The sequence below is a fragment of the Sander vitreus genome, chromosome 12, assembly GCF_031162955.1.
Source record: "Sander vitreus isolate 19-12246 chromosome 12, sanVit1, whole genome shotgun sequence".
NCBI lineage: Eukaryota > Metazoa > Chordata > Actinopteri > Perciformes > Percidae > Sander > Sander vitreus.
In genome coordinates this window covers 6,395,145-6,412,944 of record NC_135866.1, presented here as the reverse complement: position 1 = coordinate 6,412,944, position 17,800 = coordinate 6,395,145, and the positions used below count along the sequence as shown (strand labels likewise).

General features: G+C 42.9%; 2 protein-coding genes across 3 annotated transcripts in view; one reads left to right on the top strand and one right to left on the bottom strand.

Moving 5' to 3' along the window:
- The window catches only part of hs2st1a (heparan sulfate 2-O-sulfotransferase 1a), a 29,749-nt gene extending 21,988 nt beyond the window's left edge, over nucleotides 1-7,761 (bottom strand). The window contains exons 1-2 of one of the 2 annotated variants that reach the window (XM_078263432.1): nucleotides 7,455-7,761; nucleotides 7,153-7,326 (exon numbers count right to left, since the gene is read on the bottom strand). In XM_078263432.1, coding sequence (XP_078119558.1) covers nucleotides 7,153-7,276 — 124 coding nt within the window. In that variant the 5' untranslated portion in view covers nucleotides 7,277-7,326; nucleotides 7,455-7,761. Of the gene's footprint in view, nucleotides 1-7,152 lie in introns of both variants that reach the window. The other variant, XM_078263431.1, reaches the window with a different exon arrangement.
- Nucleotides 7,762-8,048: 287 nt separating this feature from the next.
- selenof (selenoprotein F) lies at nucleotides 8,049-17,038 on the top strand. Its single transcript, XM_078263436.1, has 5 exons — nucleotides 8,049-8,159; nucleotides 9,832-9,999; nucleotides 12,866-12,929; nucleotides 15,686-15,735; nucleotides 15,929-17,038. Exons 1-5 carry the CDS (start codon nucleotides 8,112-8,114, stop codon nucleotides 16,058-16,060), a joined length of 462 nt encoding a protein of 153 aa, XP_078119562.1. The 5' UTR covers nucleotides 8,049-8,111; the 3' UTR covers nucleotides 16,061-17,038.
- The last annotated feature ends 762 nt before the right edge of the window (nucleotides 17,039-17,800 follow it).

Below are 17,800 nucleotides of genomic sequence, written 5' to 3'. Positions count from 1 at the left end.
TAGAGGTTCTAAACTAAGATTTTCTCCCTGTAATTTCCCTGAGGAAATAATATTGCTTGAATTTATAAAAGCAGGTAGCAGGGACAGATGTTACGCAAATACCGATGTGCTCGACTGTGTAATGAACATGCCTTCAGCCAGAAAACAGAAATACATTGTTTTTGTTTCAGCACCCCTACTGAAAGGGATTGGCACTGGTATGAATGGATCACCCACTATACACCAAACTGGAGTTTTATATTATCATCCTTACCGAGCCTATTGTGAAGAAATACGACGTCTCATAGTCCTACACTCTTTTTTTATTTGATGGTCACGGTGGATAGACAGGAAAGGTGGGAGAGAGATGGGGGATGACACGCAGCAAAGGGCCGCAGGTCGGACTCGAACCCGGGCCGCTGCGAAGGACTCAGCCTACATGGGGCGCAAGCTCTCGCCGGGGGAGCTCGAGGTCGCCCCATCATCCTTCAGTCTTGAGTTTGACTTCAGCTTTGCACTTTAACATTCAACTCAATATGTTGCACATCCTGTACTAATCCATACAGCCTCTTTTCTTTCTTAATGTTAAACAGTTATATGTACATATTTGTTTCTGTATTTATTGTTTGTTTATTTCATATTCATGTTTATATGCTTATGTATGCACCAACAACCAAGGACAATTACTCCTAAGTGTTACTTACTTGGCAATGCATCCCGTTCTGACTCAGAGTCTGATTCTAAAAAACAATCAGTGCCAAATGAATATGCACATACAAAAGATTAACAGAGGAAATCATATTATTTGAATCTAAGTACCATAAGTTTATGAACCCATGCTAAAGTTGACTGAAAAGAGGAATAAAAAAAGTCATCTTTTGGAAACTGATCTTAATGCCTTAATTAAAAAGATTCAGAATGAATAATGTATCGTATCACCTCTATGTTAAATCCCCATAGAGGCAGGCAGATTTTTATTTTTAAAGGCCAGTTATTTCATGGATCCAGGATACTATGATCCTGATAAAGCTCCCTTGGCCTTTGGAATTAAAATAGCCCCCCCACATCATCACATCCCCTTCACCATACCTAGAGATTGGCATGGTTTTGTTTCAGTTAGCCTAATAGCTGGTTTGATTTGCATTGAGAGATGATTTTATGGAAAGTACCCCATGCCAATCTCTAGGTATGGTGAAGGGGATGTGATGATGTGGGGCTACATACTGTATTTTAAGGAAGAACATTTATTTATTTGCGATACATTATTCACTCACAAGAAAATCGGTGTCCTTAAAAAGGTTGGATTTTTCCAAATATTTTTAATTAAAAAGGCATTAAGATCAATTTCCAAAAGATGATTTTTATATTCCTCTTTTTAGTCAACTTTAGCATGGGTTCATAAACTTATGAGCACCACTGTACATTTTACAAGTCATGCAGGTGTCCACATGATCCCCTACATGGAGATAGTCACCTTTTTGTACAAGTTTTTCTAACCGGGCCCTCATGTACACACTTTGACTTTACAATTATTTTTCAGTTCTTTTTAAGAACCAGAAAACCCCTTCTGGTTAGGGCCTTTTGTACATACTGATTGTGATTGATGACTTTTTTTTGACCGGTTGAGAAGATCTTATCACCGTTGAATTCAAATCAGGCATTCGTCTCCTGTTATATAGCAAACATTACGCAGGAATGTCAGTGTTAGACTTTAGAATAATAGCATGACATTTCTTCAAGGTGAGCGTCTGAAATTGACTGAGAAGGAGTTAATGGCAACCCTGACAGGGAAAGTGGCCCTGAATCCCTGTTTGTGGCTCTCTATTAGAATAAACTTCCACCCATCCATTCCTGCACAGTCAGTCTGCGTTACTGACCCAGGCGGCAGCACTGCTGGTGAGCAGGCGGAGACAAATGCTGTCCGAATAATAGATTAGGCCCACAGCAGGACACACTGCATCGCGGCATGATTGTAAAGCAGGAAACTTCTCAGTGAAACCTTGGGACGACGATTAGCTTGGAAGCAAATCACAGCTTGTCTGCTCTGTGGGAGGCGTCTAATGCGGGAAATGATTCTACCTGCATGTCAGGCAATAGCATCCCACATTGTGAGGAGAGGGCGCCGGCCATTCCAACCCGCATGAAGTTAATTGTGAACATTGTAGGTGTTCCTACCATTATATGTGCAGCGCTTTAACTGAAAAAAACTAGAGACTATCACGGTGGTAAAAACAACCACGTTTTGCTGTCATTTATCTGCGTGTTTGACTGACGCGGGGCTTGGATCCTACACACAGACAGACACGCACGCACGCATATAATAAATAATAGAACTTTTCTTTCTGGAAAGTTCAGAAAATAACAATTTTACTGTAAAAACCAGGAGTAGACAACACTTATGTCATATTACGATATCCAAAATCTAAGACGATATCTAGTCTCATATTACGATATCCATATATCGATATATTGCCTAGCCCTACACACACCTACACGTTTTTTCCCCCGAGTTGACGACAACTTGAGTAAAAAGTAGAAATTTTTCACCTGCTTTGTCTGCAGTTGTTGTTTTACACAACCACAGCATGCAAAAAAGCTGACTGTGTATGTAGCCTAACTGTCAACACGGTCTCACGGTAGTTCGTGAAATGGTCACGTCATTTTTAATCTATTGATTCGTGTACACGGACACGTTTATCTCGTGTTTTTTTTCCTGGTGGTCAGCACGTAATGGGAAGCATCTATACGGAGGTTCTGTTTAGGAAAAAGAAGGACGGGGAAAAGACGTCACGCGGGAGACGATCGGCCGTTTTTGGGGGGATGCGGGACAACAACGGGACGGTTGTGTTTAGGAAAAGAACAACGGGGAAAAGAAACGTCACACGCCGGGACACGATCCCCGGTCTCTGGGGTGAAAGTCCTGTGTTGTTTGACCCATCCACCACCCCAACCAACCTCACTGCGCGGATTTTCGGCATTTCATACTACTCGCTACCGTAGTCATGCTGTGATCACGAAAGATGCTTCCCATTGAAATACATTAGTTAAAAAAACGAGATAAACGTGTCTGCCGTGACACTGGGTTGCAACTGTTTCTTATTTTGCCACAAATCTTAACATTTTTCAAATTCTTGTAAACTCAGCTTCTGGCTGAGACGGCAGCCTTGTTTTTTTTTTGTTTTTTTTTTAAATAAATATTGTAATGATAAAAACACGACGCAGGAAGGGGACATATAGTCATTTTAATCTCGTAAGAGTCCTTCATGGAGATGTGATTTGGGTTTGGACACCACTTGTCCTGGTTGTTACACTGGGTATTGTTGCACAGATGGCCCTGCAGCAGGCGTACCTGGTAATGTGAGCGGCCCCGTGGCTTTCAGCATGGAGTCTGTGAACGCCTCAGTCACAACTATTTGGCTATGCAGCACATAATTCAGAGCTCCAGTATACAGACGTCTGCTCAGTCCAGTCATCCATCAGAGCGCTTTCTGCCAAGTCAACAGATTCTCGTGGTGGTGGGCAGTCGGGGGAAAGGCCTCTCAGGTTTTGTTTCAGCATATCGGGAGTGTGTGTGTGTGTAGATCCCTTTACATCAGCAGTAAACCACGTAACAGGCCAATATAGCCATCTATACCCCCGGGACTCCTGATTGTTCCAGCATGTGGAAACTCAGCTGGGACACTTAATTCAATTAAGATGACGATTAACTATTTTATTCACAATCTTGCCTGGAAACTTTCCAAAACAGCCTCATCTTTGACTCATCTGACAAAGAGTCTGTCTACTCGTCTACCTGTAAGCTCCAGGAAAACAAACATGGAAAACAAAGAAAAATGACTAAAACCATTACTTGATTATCAAAACTGTTGCAGATTTCCTCCCAAAATCAATGAATCGACTCATCGCGACAGCTGTAATCCCAGTAAAAGTGGCATGACATCAACTATCTAAGGCCCGAACTAGCGCTGAATGTTGTTAGTTAATTAACCGATTAGCCAATCAACATAAAACGACCTGTGATTGGCCAGTCTAAGCTATGCTAAAGATTATTATGGAACAACGGCAAAAATGAAGTGCCTACCACTAGTGATAGACCGATTATAAATCGTCCGGCCGATATATCGGGCCGATATTAGCGTTTTTACGTGTATCGGCATTGGCCGATACGCGGCTGCTGCGTTGCCGATAGTTTTTTCCCGGCATTATTTACAGACAGGCAGCTCAGTGTTGCTGGAGACGCTGCAGTTCACGTGCACTACCCCTCCACCGCTAGCACCATGGCACCATTACAAATCAAGCACTTTATTTCAATGGCTACTTTTCTGGTTTGTTGTTTTCTTAAATTATTTAAATGTAACAAAAGGACATTTTGCGATGACCTGATTATATCTGTCTTATAATATGTCAGCAAGCAATGCATCATAAAGGCTTTGTTGTAGCTGTTGATGAAAGCCTTTTACCCTTGCACGGTTAACCATATGTAGTGCACCCATCCATATGATGCACATTGTACACATAATTTGGGTGATATGAATGTAAGATGAAATGGCAGAGCAGATTTCGAAAAGAAAAAAAAAAATCCAGTGTGGCAGGGTTTACATTTTCATGATGTAAATTGAGGGAGCAAAAGCAGTATCGGCTCCAAATATCGGCAGCCCGTATCGGTCATCGGCACTCAGCAAGGCTGATGAAAAAGAAAATCGGTATCGCCACTAAAGAATCCATATCGGTCAATACCACCACTTTCACCCTCACAGACACACTCACACACGCCTAATTAGACCTCTTCTCATAACTGCGTGAGTCTGTACAGACTGCTTGAATAACAGCTCCTTGGCTCTCCTGTTAGTTTTGCTGCACCTTATAAATACAGAGTTTGGTGACCTCATATTTCCCAGCATAGATACACACGTCAGCCTGAGCAGAGGTCTAATCATCCAGAATGACACCTGTGCGGGTGTGCAGGGCCTTTGAAATATGCCATAGTTAAAATGTAATGGGCCCTTTTCACAGCAGCGATTTCCAGTTGTCATAGCACAGGTGTTACTAATAAAAGTAACGATTTCTCAGTTCCATTAAAAGGACAATTCCGGCGCAAAACGAACCTAGGGGTTAATAACAGATGTGTGCATGTTTTCATGCTAATCGAATGTGTTTGTAGCTTGAAACAAGCTAGAGCGGACCGCTGATTAGCTTACAACGCTAGTAGTCGGGGCTCAGGGAAAGTTAAAAAAAAAAAAAAACGCTTATTATACCACTAAAAAGGCTCAAAATATCACCACACTTCAACTGTAGCATAATGAGGGTCCCTAAATGTTAACCGAAGCATTGAGAACATTGTAAGTGTACAGACAGTTTATTAAAAAGATAGATTATAAAGACAGTCGCGTTCTCGTATACAGGCGGCCGCCGTCTTGGGAGCTACTGTCGTTCTAAACTATCTTTTGAATAAACTGTCTGTACGCTTACAATGTTCTCAATGCTTCGGTTAACATTTAGGGACCCTCATTATGCTACCGTTGAAGTGTGGTGATATTTTGAGCCTTTTTAGTGGTATAATAAGCGATTTATTTTTTTTACTTTCCCTGAGCCCGGAATACTAGCGTTGTAAGCTAATCAGCGGTCCGCTCTAGCTTGTTTCAAACACATTCGATTAGCATGAAAACATGTCCCAGAGAGCGATCGAGTGGGTACATATCTGTTATTAACCCCTAGGTTCGTTTTGCGCCGGAATTGTCCTTTAAATGTTCCTGTAAGCCATTGGATGAACCAGCATGCATAATACAAGGACTCTGGAAGTGCCTCGCCTAGATGGAATTCACTGCAGCCATTTTTAATGTTATTGATTACACCTGTGCTTTTCCTGCTCTAACGTGTCAAAAATGTCTGCTGTAAAAAAAAAAAAAAAAATGCTCCCTGTCTTCAGTGGCAGGCTCCCACTTTCATCAAAAAGTACAAGAGGTGGCGTTTGAACCCCTGAGGTACGCTGGCTGGCTGCACCCTCAGATGTGTCTGCACCGCTCTGCTGCTCCTTGAAACACCCCCCCCCACAGCGGAGGCACCAGAGAGATAATCCTGCAATGTCCCAGATCTTTATTAGGAGTGAGCCCCTGATGGGAGTTCGCAATGAGATTTGAACGCAGCGCCGGTCACGTTTCAATCATAGGAGAGAGTTTGGTAAAGGGGCAGCAGGGTGGCGTCCCCATGCATGCAGAATATCACTAAAACTTACTTTAAACAAAAAGAGGTCCCTTGATAGTTCTAAAAGCACTGCAATATACTATATACTGATCACTGAGCATCCCACCTTTCAGTGTGACTCCAGAACCACCAGCTTGCATGTCCTATAGGCCTACTTCATAGAAAAGGTTTGGACAGCACTTCAATTGATACTTTTGTATTGCCACACCTTGTCCTATACTTTTAAATTAGCCGTTAGCTATTATCAATCTCAAAAATGTATCTATTTATCAATTAGTCAATGACAGGAAATGTATCCGCAACTATTAAAAAAAATCAGTTATGTTAGGTTAATTTTTCAAGCAGAAAAGCCAAAAATGCCCCAGTTCCAGCTTCTCAAATGTTTGAAGGATTTGCTGCTTTTCTCAGTTTTTTTCCCCCAAATAATTATAAACTGAATATCTTGGGGTTTTGGACTACTGGTTGTACACAACGAAGACAAAAGACTCTTATTGGGCTTTGGAAAACTGATGGGCAATTCCCAATGTTTTGACATTGCATAGACCTAACGATTAATCACATCCGAAACATAATTCTCAGATTAACCAATAATGAAAATAACATGTTATCTGCTGATCTAAAGTATAAAAACACAAACTCACTGCCACGGGGCAACAGGCTGAATATAGCAGCACCCCCTCAATCTCACACTGCATTGCACACATAAGGATGAGAGACAGATGCTATCTGCATTACATTACTACAAATCCTCGGATTGGTCATGCACAGTTCAGCAGGACGGCATCATTTAACATTCCGTAGGCTGTGTGATGAAGCATTTGTGGTGGATTATGTGCTGCTCTTTAAGCACACAAATGCACAACTATGGTGATGCACATACAGAGTGACCCAAGAGATACCTCACTCCCAGCCTGCGGTGTTCCTGGAGTGTTGTGACGGGATGTGATCGAGCTGCAGCTCCTTAAAACTTACCGAGCTTCCCCCGGGACTCCTCCAGCTTCTGGATCTGGTTCTCCAAGAAGAACATGGCCACTGCGAACGCCAGCAGCGCCAGAAGCTGCAACTTGGGCGGCATCATGACTCTGAGTAGCCCCATCAAATCATCCAGAGAGGGATTGGGTCAGTCCATGCTCAGAGAATGAGTCACTGGAAACACACACACATACACACACACACAGCGACGACGGTGATTACAAAGCGGCGGAGTATCTGAGCATGGCCCTCTCTCCCTCTGTGTGTGTGGATATCTCCCAGTGTTGAAATCCTCTCGTTACCTCAAACGCGACGTGTTCATGCTCTGCTTGGTTATTTTTATAAAGTCAATTCCCAAAAGCGGAGCGTCGTAAAGCCCTAGAGCTTTCTCCACAGTGCGAATTAGTCTCTCCGGGATGTAGGAGCGGTGGTATCGTTACCAGCCGCTGTCGCCTGCGTCCCCCATGTAGCGCTTTCCTCTTGACCCATCCAGTGTGTGTCCACCTTCGCACCACGGACAGACTACATTACTACCACTTAGGCTATTGGATGTATCAACAGTCCACCACAAGGCTGAAGCTTTCTATTCGTCGACAATGTGTCTGTTCAAACCGGATTGGACAATTTTCACAAACTGAGCTGAACTCGGACAGCAGGTGTCGCACTTCTTTTTGAACCGTGGTGGCAGCAGAGGCGAAGAAGATATTTTGAGTCGACTTTGGAATATGCCAAAACTCAAGAAACATATAAATGAAATGTAATTCTTCGAAATTACTTAATCATTTATAGAAACATTGATATAACTAACTATGTGAACGATGTTATGTCAGCAGACGTCGAACAGTTTTGGGAAAACAAATGATCAGTTAAGAAGTTTAACGATCAGGCGCGATGGGGGCAGCCCTCCGATAAATAAAGGGGTCCTCGGAGTAGAATTGGCTAACAAAGCAGGCTCTAAAATGTCGGGAGAGGTGTATCTCCTGTGGCTTCTCTCGCTTTTACAAACGGTGAGTTTATTAACACTGAAAATGGGCAATTGTCGGCGCAGTCAGTAGTGCTTTATATGTCACATAGCTAAGCGGTTGGCGAAGCTTCCTGCTGTCTAACGTTATGTTTCGGTTTGTGAGCCGCATCTTGATGAAGCCGGAGCTTCAAAATGACGTGGCTTATCCTCAAAACATGATGGGGAAGTGAAGCCTCCTCGTTCGGTGTCTATGTTTTGGGCGGACGGTGACATCGTGTCCCTAGCCAAAAACGGCAACTTGGTTATGAGGTCAACGGCCAGATTGTGACGTTGTTTCCACGTCGAATAATCCAGTCCAGTCAGACTTTAGCTTCTAAAAAACAAAAAAAACTAAAGTAAGAATTGTATGAAGACTTGTCAAACTCCTTATTGACAATAAGTTGTGATTACAAAGATAACTTTACTATTTTAGACTTAGCTGGTGGTACCGACTTAATTCTACGTTGCTAGATCGTCCCGGAAGGACGTCCAGTCCAACAGGCGGCCAGGTAACGTCACGACCTAGGCACGATTTTCGTTTTTTAACCATAACGCGGACGTCTTGATTCGACGTTCAAACAACGGTCATTGAACGTCTCAATATTTGCTTGGAATGGACTTTTTTATTTATTTATTTTTTATAATTATAGGCTAATTAAACATTAGAGGACCAAGGTTTCCGGAATCCTGAAAGCAAAAACCGATCAGGTCAAATGTATCTAGTAGTCTTTATTAACTGGCCTGTCAAGGAAAAACAAGGCACCTAGCAACCTCAGCTGAGTCCTCTGTGTATTCACTGACACCAGGGTATTTCTACTTTAGTTACTTTAGCAGCAAAGAGCATGAACACACCTCAGACTGAAACATCCTGTTAATGAGACAATTAGATCCTTGTACCAAAAAGTTAATTGATATAGTTAATATTTGCCGACTACAGTTTCTTTCAATATCCCAAATCAAATTAATGTTCTTATCAATTGTTCTTTTTGTCTGTTGGTCACTCTACAAGTACATCTTCAAGTACTCTTAAGATGTCACAAATGTTTGATTATTGAACACCAACTTTGTAGATCATAGATGATGAAATGGTAGTTTTAGCATTACAGTTACTTGCAGCACTACATACAAGGATTCTATTGCACTTTATTCACAATTATTCAGTCTCAATTCCTAATTTCAGGCTTCTTTTTTTATCAGTGACATAAGTAGGGCTGGGTATACTTTCTAGGCACCGACCGAATTACCTCTAAAGTGTATCGAGTATTGAAAAAAATGCCTCGTCATTCAATACCTAAGGAGTAAATCTCATCAGCATCAGTGAGCCAATAAGCACGCAGCATGCTTCTACCATGATCTAATAATGCTGCTGATTGGCTGCCTAACGTTACACAAGCAGGAAAAACTCTAAGTGTGAAATATGAATGAAAAGATTTGTGCCGTAATGTTATTTCTTTTTGTTTTATAAAATTGGTATCGAAGAAAAGTATCGTTTAGGAACCGGTATCAAAGTCACGGTATCTGTACCGGTATCGGACATTTTTGAACAATACCCAGCCCTAGACATGAGGCTTTTTTATCCTCACACACCTGCATATGAGGAGTAAGCACTTTATTAAGCCCTGGCTTATTATTTTTCCCTCTCCGTGGGACTCTTATCTCCTCCTTCCTCTCTCCAGCTGTCGGCGTATGGTGCCGATCTGTCGTCTGAGGCATGCAGGGAGCTGGGCTTCTCCAGCAACCTGCTGTGCAGCTCCTGTGACCTGCTCGGGGAGTTCAGCCTCAACAAGCTCCAGCCTGACTGCGGGCAGTGCTGCCAGCAGGAGGCCCAGATGGAAGCGCGCAAGGTAAAGGGAACAACAGAAAACAACAGAGCTCCAGGGAGTAGGCACACAGAAAGTAATTGCCTGTCTAGATTCAGATGCAGCGAGGAGCGTTTTGCAAATACCTTTTTAATAGGAGATTCGTACGATATACATACGATCCGGTAAAATCGGATCGTATGCATCATGTTTTTTTTTTGGCGACGATTTGTAAAATCGGTTCTTTTCTTTAGAAACCATATTTATTTATTTTTGCCCAATGATTCAACTTCATATTTTCTGTTTATACGGTACCACTGACGGCAACTACATCATATCCGTTTCCAGCAAAACGGACCAAAGAAGAAAATGCCGAAAACCCATGTTATGTTAAATATATAAACGTCAGACTGACTGACATGGGATGTGGATTCTTCTTAGAAAACAATTAGTTTTTAGGAAGGTCTCATGATATATTGTCTCTAGAAGTGTATTTTTCAAATGTAGCTTTCCTTAAAGAAGGAAAAGGAAGTTGCAATACTATTGACTAAGACTAACAAATAACGCAATACAAATCGAATCGGCACCCGTGTTTCGTGAAATGATCAAATCGTGACAAAAGCATATGGTCCCAGCCCTACGGTTAAGTGAGAATGGAGGAAGTGGAACCAGAAACTATGTTCATGCGGTAAAATGATCAAATAAAAGGCACTTATTGTTATTCTGAGCTGCATGACTGAGACTTGACAAATTAGATGATGCACAACAGACCGTCTATTAATTGTGGGGCCTCGAGCTGATCTGTATGCTGTCTCTAGTCCTTTACTGAGTTTTACAGATGACAGGCTTCACAGTGGATAGTAGCACTGAGGACCCCTGTGTCAGAATGTGTCACATTTATTGACAGCGTTTGAGCTGCTCCTAAAAACAACCTAGTTTTAGCCTCCCTGTCACTGGGTCTGTTGACAGTGTTTGCAGCTGTGCGTCTGATCTGAGCTGCCACACACAAACCCTGTCAGTAGCTGTCCGTCTCGATCTTTCTCTCTGATGTTCAGAGTCGAGGCTCCTTAACCCCGGTGTGACACTCCCCATGGGTTCATTTATCAAGTTTTGCAGCAACAACCACTCTGTAACTAACAGGGAGGGGTGACTTTGCACTCATTGCTCTGGTGATTACATCAAATTAAAAAGGAGTCCATGCTGGGCTCTCTGACCTTTTTTTTATTATTATTTTTTTTTTTACACTGAACCAAGGGGGGGTGTGCGTGCGTGTGTGTGCGTGTGTGCGTGTGTGCGCGTGTGTGTGTGTGTGCGTGCCCGTCCGTCCCAACTCTGTCCTCCAATTCCGTGTCCGTACCTTTTTTATACACAGCGGCAAGGAGGAATAACAACACATCAATCCCGCCTTGAAAAGGGCTACTTACTGAGTCAAGTGATGGTGGAAAAACAATGTAGATCTTCTTTGATTGAGCAAAAGCCCCCAGAGTGTGTGTGGTATCCTAGCAACAGGACCTTGGGAAAGTGAAGTGCGCACCTCATTAAACCTCTTGATGATAACTCTGTTTTCAGGCAGACACTTGGAGGAAAGATTACTCCTCTTCCTCCTCGCGGTTTGAGTGAAAATGTCACTTAGAAGAGCGATGGGCTGTCTGAGGGTACCAGTAGAAATGGTATTGTCACTAAGCACGTTTTCTCCTCAGACAGCAACAATTATCTGCCTTAAGAATTCTTTCAGTCTCTCAATTTGACATTAGTGCCGTATCATTAAACCCTCTGAGAAATGGCTTATTGCGCAGCCTTGTCAATTAGTAAGATTCACTGAGCATGGAGGGCATCTTGGTTACTCATTTTCGAATGTCTGCTTCTCTGCGGAGCCCAAGTATTGCCTGTGTAGCCAAGCACAACAGCTCTGCGGCTGAAAATGGTCAACAAATGCACCATTTCCTCCTGTTGGAGCATCGTTTGCTCAAATCTGTTTTAGGAAATTATTGTTATAAATTATGTAGTCTTGTTTGTGACCTGTGACATTAACCAGCTAATTTGAAAACGTTGCTGACATATAGACACTTTACGAACGGATAACCCCGTCATTAACCAAAATGTGTCTGAGGTTATTTGCAAAGCTGATGTCGGTGAACTAGCATGTTGCTACTCCCCACAGTAGGCTGCTTGAGACACCGACTAACGACACACAGGACGAGTTGACCGATCACAGTCCTTGTGGTCTGCGTCGCCTCGATGCAAAGTTACACATTTTTGGAGGAGCACGTCGAGCTACAGCGGAGGGCTCGGAGGGGGGGTTCGCGGCGACGCAGAGGGGTCGCCATGTTTTTCAATGTTTTAGGCCTATCGTTGTGCTTCATATTTTCCTGCTCTCAACCGAGTCGGAAACTTGTCTCCGTTCTGCCATGTGTGGTAAAATGAAAAGCACGGCTATTTAATTTCAGCAGCGCTGGATTGTTTACAGATAGACAAAAGAAAGGCAGGAAAAGGGGAGACTCTTAGCTTTGCACATGTAATTTAATTCGCTGCGTGAACCAGCCAACCAGGCCATTTACAGCTCTCCTCCCCGAAACGCTGAGCAGAGCATGCCCTTGAAAATACTGCTGTGACACGCCAATTTCCTGTAACTTATTGTATATTGGTGCTGGCGGTTTGATTACAAGTGAGCCCTGCGCAAACCGCCATCCATCAGCCCTGCTCCATATGCACAGCCTCACAGTTTAATGACCCCCAAGGAGTCGCCTGGACACGTTTATGAATCGGTCTGCCTGAATCAAATTACTCCTCCAGGCCAGACATCCTCCCACCAGCAGGGCCACAGCCCGTGCTCTCAATGTGTGCAGCATTGATGGTGGGGGGAGGGAACGACTCCTCATGGACTACCTGACATGTGTCTTTCTGCACACAGCTCTACGCCGGGGCCATCCTTGAGGTGTGTGGATGAAAACTGGGGAGGTTCCCTCAAGTCCAAGGTGAGTTCTCTGTTGGAACATGATTATACAACCCCTTCTCTCCCCGCTATTGGCTTCGCTTCACTGGTTACCGGTCAAATATAGAATCAATTTTAAGGTAATGTTACTTGATTTTAAGGCATTACATGGTTTGGCCTCTTTATATACCGGTATTGCTGATCTCCTTACCCTACATCACTCCTCCAGCAACCTAAGATCGTCTAATCGGTTCCTTTTTAGCTATTCCACAGTCTCGGATGAAAACAAAGGGTGATCGTGCCTTCTCCGTTGTGGCCCCGAGACTCTGGAACAAATTTCCCATTCATATTAGGTCCTCCTCTCCTGCCGAGATCTTTTAAGTCTCGTCTTAAAACACATTTTTATTCTTTGGCGTATGATTTAGTTTCGGGACATTTGTATAGAAGTGTGTTGTTTGTATGTATGTTCATTGTGTCTGTATTTTTATTGTCTTCCTTTTTGTTTTTTATAACATAATATCACTTTGTACAGCACTTTGTTCAGCCTAGGTTGGTTTTAAATGTGCTCTATAAATAAATTGACTTGACTTCTCATTCCTCACTTGTCATATGGGGACGCTTGGTCAGTGGCTCTCAGCGTCAGCTAGCAAAGCCAAAGGACGTTGGTTGGATTGGTCAAATGACACAGGACTTTCACCCAAGAGACCGGGGTTTGTGTCCCGCATGTCACCGAAATGTGCATTTTGTAACCCCCAACCAGGATCTTTTCGTAAACCTGGTCTCTCTTTGCCAGAACTTCCTCCACAGCGCTGCGTAGGGAGGGTCTGGCTAGTCCACCCAGCATTCCGGGATGGGAGAAAAACGTGCTCTGGTTTATTGGCTTTTCTTTAAACCAATCACAATCCGTCATGGGCGGCGCTAAGCACCGGACGGAGCCACGGTTCCTCTGCAAAATAGCCTCGGGAAGGAACTTGTTTTGGTGGAACATGTGTACGTTCAAAAGTTGTTTAGTCATGCGAAAGAAAACTCCGATTGGACAGATAGTCTAGCTAGCTGTCTGGATTTACCCTGCAGAGATCTGAGGAGCATTTAACCATAGTCCTCAGAAATCCACCGGAGTTTGGAATGCCAACACAAAGAAAGAGGAAGGTAACGGGCATCCAGCCGAAAAGAGGGACATCTGGTGGAATTTCCGGCGGCAACGGAGCAATCCCGGAAATGAAACATCTTGGATCTAGACTACCCTAAACCTAACGCCTAATGTCACTGAAACGTACATTTTTCCATGATCTTTTCCTAAACCTAACTAGGGCTGCACAAAATATATATATATATATATATATATATAATATATTTTTTTTTTTATTGTCATCATAATATCAACTAGTGCAATAAACACACCGTGAAAGGCTGCAACTAGTGCTGCCTTTTTTTTATATTCAATTTGAGAACTCCAAGAATGTTGGAAATGATTTTCCTTTCATTTGTTTTAAATTCAGCAAGCAATTTGTTGTATTGCAGCAAAATACTGAAAGCAGCAGGAAATGCAGAACTGAGTGCATTTTAATATTTGTTTTATTTATTGCAAGTTAATATCGTTATCGCGGTATTCGACAACGTTACCGCATATTTTCCTCATATCGTGCAGCCCTGAACCTGTCACTGAAACGCACATTTTCCAGAAGCTTTTCCTTAACCCAACTGTCACTCAAACCTACATTTTGTAACCCCACCCAAGATCTCTTCCTAAACCTAAATGCCCTAGCCTGACAAGACAGACCCAACATCAAGATGTTGGGTCTGGGAGCTCACCATTGGCAGGGCTCAATCCGAGGGGCGGGATAAACGGTTGTCTGTCAGATTCCCTCTGCACGCAATAGGATAGAGCTACAACCAGGCAGAGCAACGCTAGTTGATAGATTAAACTTTTGCCGTATCCGGTCGGCAAAACTCCGAACACATCTTCCTTTTTTAAGAAAGACTTCAGTGCCGTTTTTTGTTCTTTTCTCAAAGAAAAGCTTAACTCCAAGTCTTCCAAGGCCGATTCGAAAGACCGCTGTTCGCCAGCAGCAGCCATAAGCCCGCCCACCGACTCTATACACGATGTGATTGGCCTGACCAGAGTTTGGTTTTTCCAGCTCGCAAGCCCCCCGGCTGCAAATTAAATTTGCTGCCGCTAGGGTGAGTCTATATTTATAGACTATAAATGTCCCGTTCTTGTGGCGCGTGTCAGTTAAACGTAATTGTTTTGTTTGTTTTTTAATGACGCCAAATCGGTCCCAAGCCAGAGCGTCATAAAAGTGCCGCCAAGAATCCCAGCTCTAAAGGAGACTTTCAGCATCACACCAAAGGCCCCTCACCAAGCGTCCCCATTTGTGATTCTAACCTTGATATTTCTTTTATTTCTTTTTTTATTTCATCATGATGCCTGAGGGCCGTCTTTTTTTTCTTTTCTCAAACCAGCTTTTGAAGTTGTCGATCCTCTGTGTCTTGGGAGCAGAGCTCCCATCTACTGCTCAGTGTAACATTTGGTAAATTGAGTGTCGGGTTCTGTTGATGGAGTCGGTATGGGTGGGGGGGGGGTGGACGTCTGGAGCCCTGTCTGTGCCATATGGCCGCCCGTTTGTTTACTTCAGCTGTAGCCTTCCTGTGTTCTCAGTTGTCTCCGCCGCTGTTAACGCTGCATTCCTGAGAGGTTTTTGCAGTTGTCACTACTTACAGACCTCAGTACTGAAATAGGCTAATTGGGTGCCTGATATTTGTCTCACCTATGTTTATTTATTTTTTTTATCTCCTCAGCTTTTGTCAGGAGTGACAAGCCGAAGATGTTCAAGGGTCTTCAGGTCAAGGTAGGGATCATGAACGATGATGATATCATCTCATAATTACACACATTGAAATAGCTTCTTTCTTTTTTTTTTTTTCTTGCCAGATGCAGTTTAAAGAGAAATCCAACTGTCAAATGACTCCCAAACGTTTCTCTGACTATTTTGTTATTAGTGTTAATAGCAAACTCTGTTTCTCTCCCATCCCACCCTGCAGTACGTGAGGGGCTCAGATCCTGTACTAAAGCTTTTGGACGATAACGGGAACATCGCTGAGGAACTCAGCATCCTCAAGTGGAACACAGACAGCGTGGAGGAGTTCCTGAGTGAGAAATTAGACCGGATATAGACACGTGTATATGTTTTTTTTTGTAGTGGGTCGGTTCACCCAAATAACAATACCTCTGGTGGTATGTAGCCATGCAGATATGTTCTGTTTTACGTGCTCGACATTTCTGCGTCCACCTTCAGGTAAATGGGAGTCTTGTTTGTGGTGCTCGCAGCACTGAAAATGTCCTAGTCACTGTAGATCAACCGCCTAAAACACTGTCAACAGTTGTCATTGGAACTTCTTTGTAGTAAAGAAATAGTCCAAATGAAAACGGAGACGATATTTCTGGAAATATTTGCAGCTGTAAACCTGAGCACAACAAACAGTTGCGGCACAAATTGACATCTCAGACGGATCTTTTCCAACTTGAGCAAAACCATCTGCTTGGCTAGAGATGAACCAGCTACTGAGAATTTGGGTGAACCGACCCTTTTTTACCAATTTACCAATTTGTACACGACTCGGCCTTGACAGGTGGTTGTAAAACCATATGACTGTTTTTTTTTTCTATCTGGAAATAACGGATTTGACCAAATAACTTCTGTGACAGTGTGAGAAGACATAATCACAAAGCCCAGATGTGCAGGACATCCGAAATAATGACCAACATTACCGATTTGGGTTTGAAAAACAATAATGCACACCATTAGCTGTTTTGTCAACCTTTGGGAGTTTACGTCCCCCCCCCCCCCCCCTTCTGTCTGTCTGATATTCCTGTATGATTATTTTTTTATAGAACGCTCAACATTGTATATGAAGGGATTTGTAGTAAAAAATGAATTCTAGTTGCTCTCCAAATGCAGATGTCTTTGCTGAAGCACATCTTAGTGACGGCCTCACAGTAAACCACTTGTTGGGATGTGAGGTCTGATGTGTCTTTGTGTTTTTCGGCATCTTCTGCTTCGAAGAGAAACTGGATTTATTTTGGATGCTTGTTTTTGGAGCGAGTGAGTTGACAGTTTAAATATGCAACAATAAACAAAGTCTCTGATGGTTTTTCTGTCATGACCTCATTTATTTATTTATTTATTTTTTGTCTAATGGAAAAAAATTGTGTATGATCACACAATCATCTTTGTTACTATAGTACAAATGATCTCAGACTCTCATACTGAATTAAAACCACAGACTCAGGTCTGTTGATGACATCTAGTGGTCTGAAATAGTGTAACAGCTTGGTGCTGTGACGGGGGGCGCCCTGCTTATATTAATATATTATACCCCTTTCACACCAATGGCCCAACCAGGGTTATACCCAGGTCGACTGTGTGTTTGAATGGGTGCCTCCTCAATCTGCTCGCTCGCCAGGTGGGTTAAATCAGGGTAAGACGCGGCCAGGTTGACTCAGTGGGTAGAGCAGGCGCACGTATATTTAGAGGTTTATGCCTCGACGCAGAGGTCCAGGGTTCGAATCTGACCTGTGACGATTTTCTGCATGTCTCCCCCCTCTCTCCCCTTTCTCACCTAGCTGTCCTGTCAAAATTAAAGGCAGAAAAGCCCCAAAAAATTATCTTAAAAAAAAAAAAGAAGAATCAGGGTATGACTTGGGTAAATTTCAATGTGAATTGCGCAAGACCTGGGTCATGGTATGATTGATTGGCAATGACAGTGGGTGTAGTTAGTGGGTTGTTCAAACTTGTAATTTAGCCCTAATTTGCTAAATGTATTGCCAAAACTAGCCCTAAAATATATCTCTACAACTTACACCATACAGTATTTGTGAGTAAAAAAAGATTTTCTCTTTTCACATGATTTTTT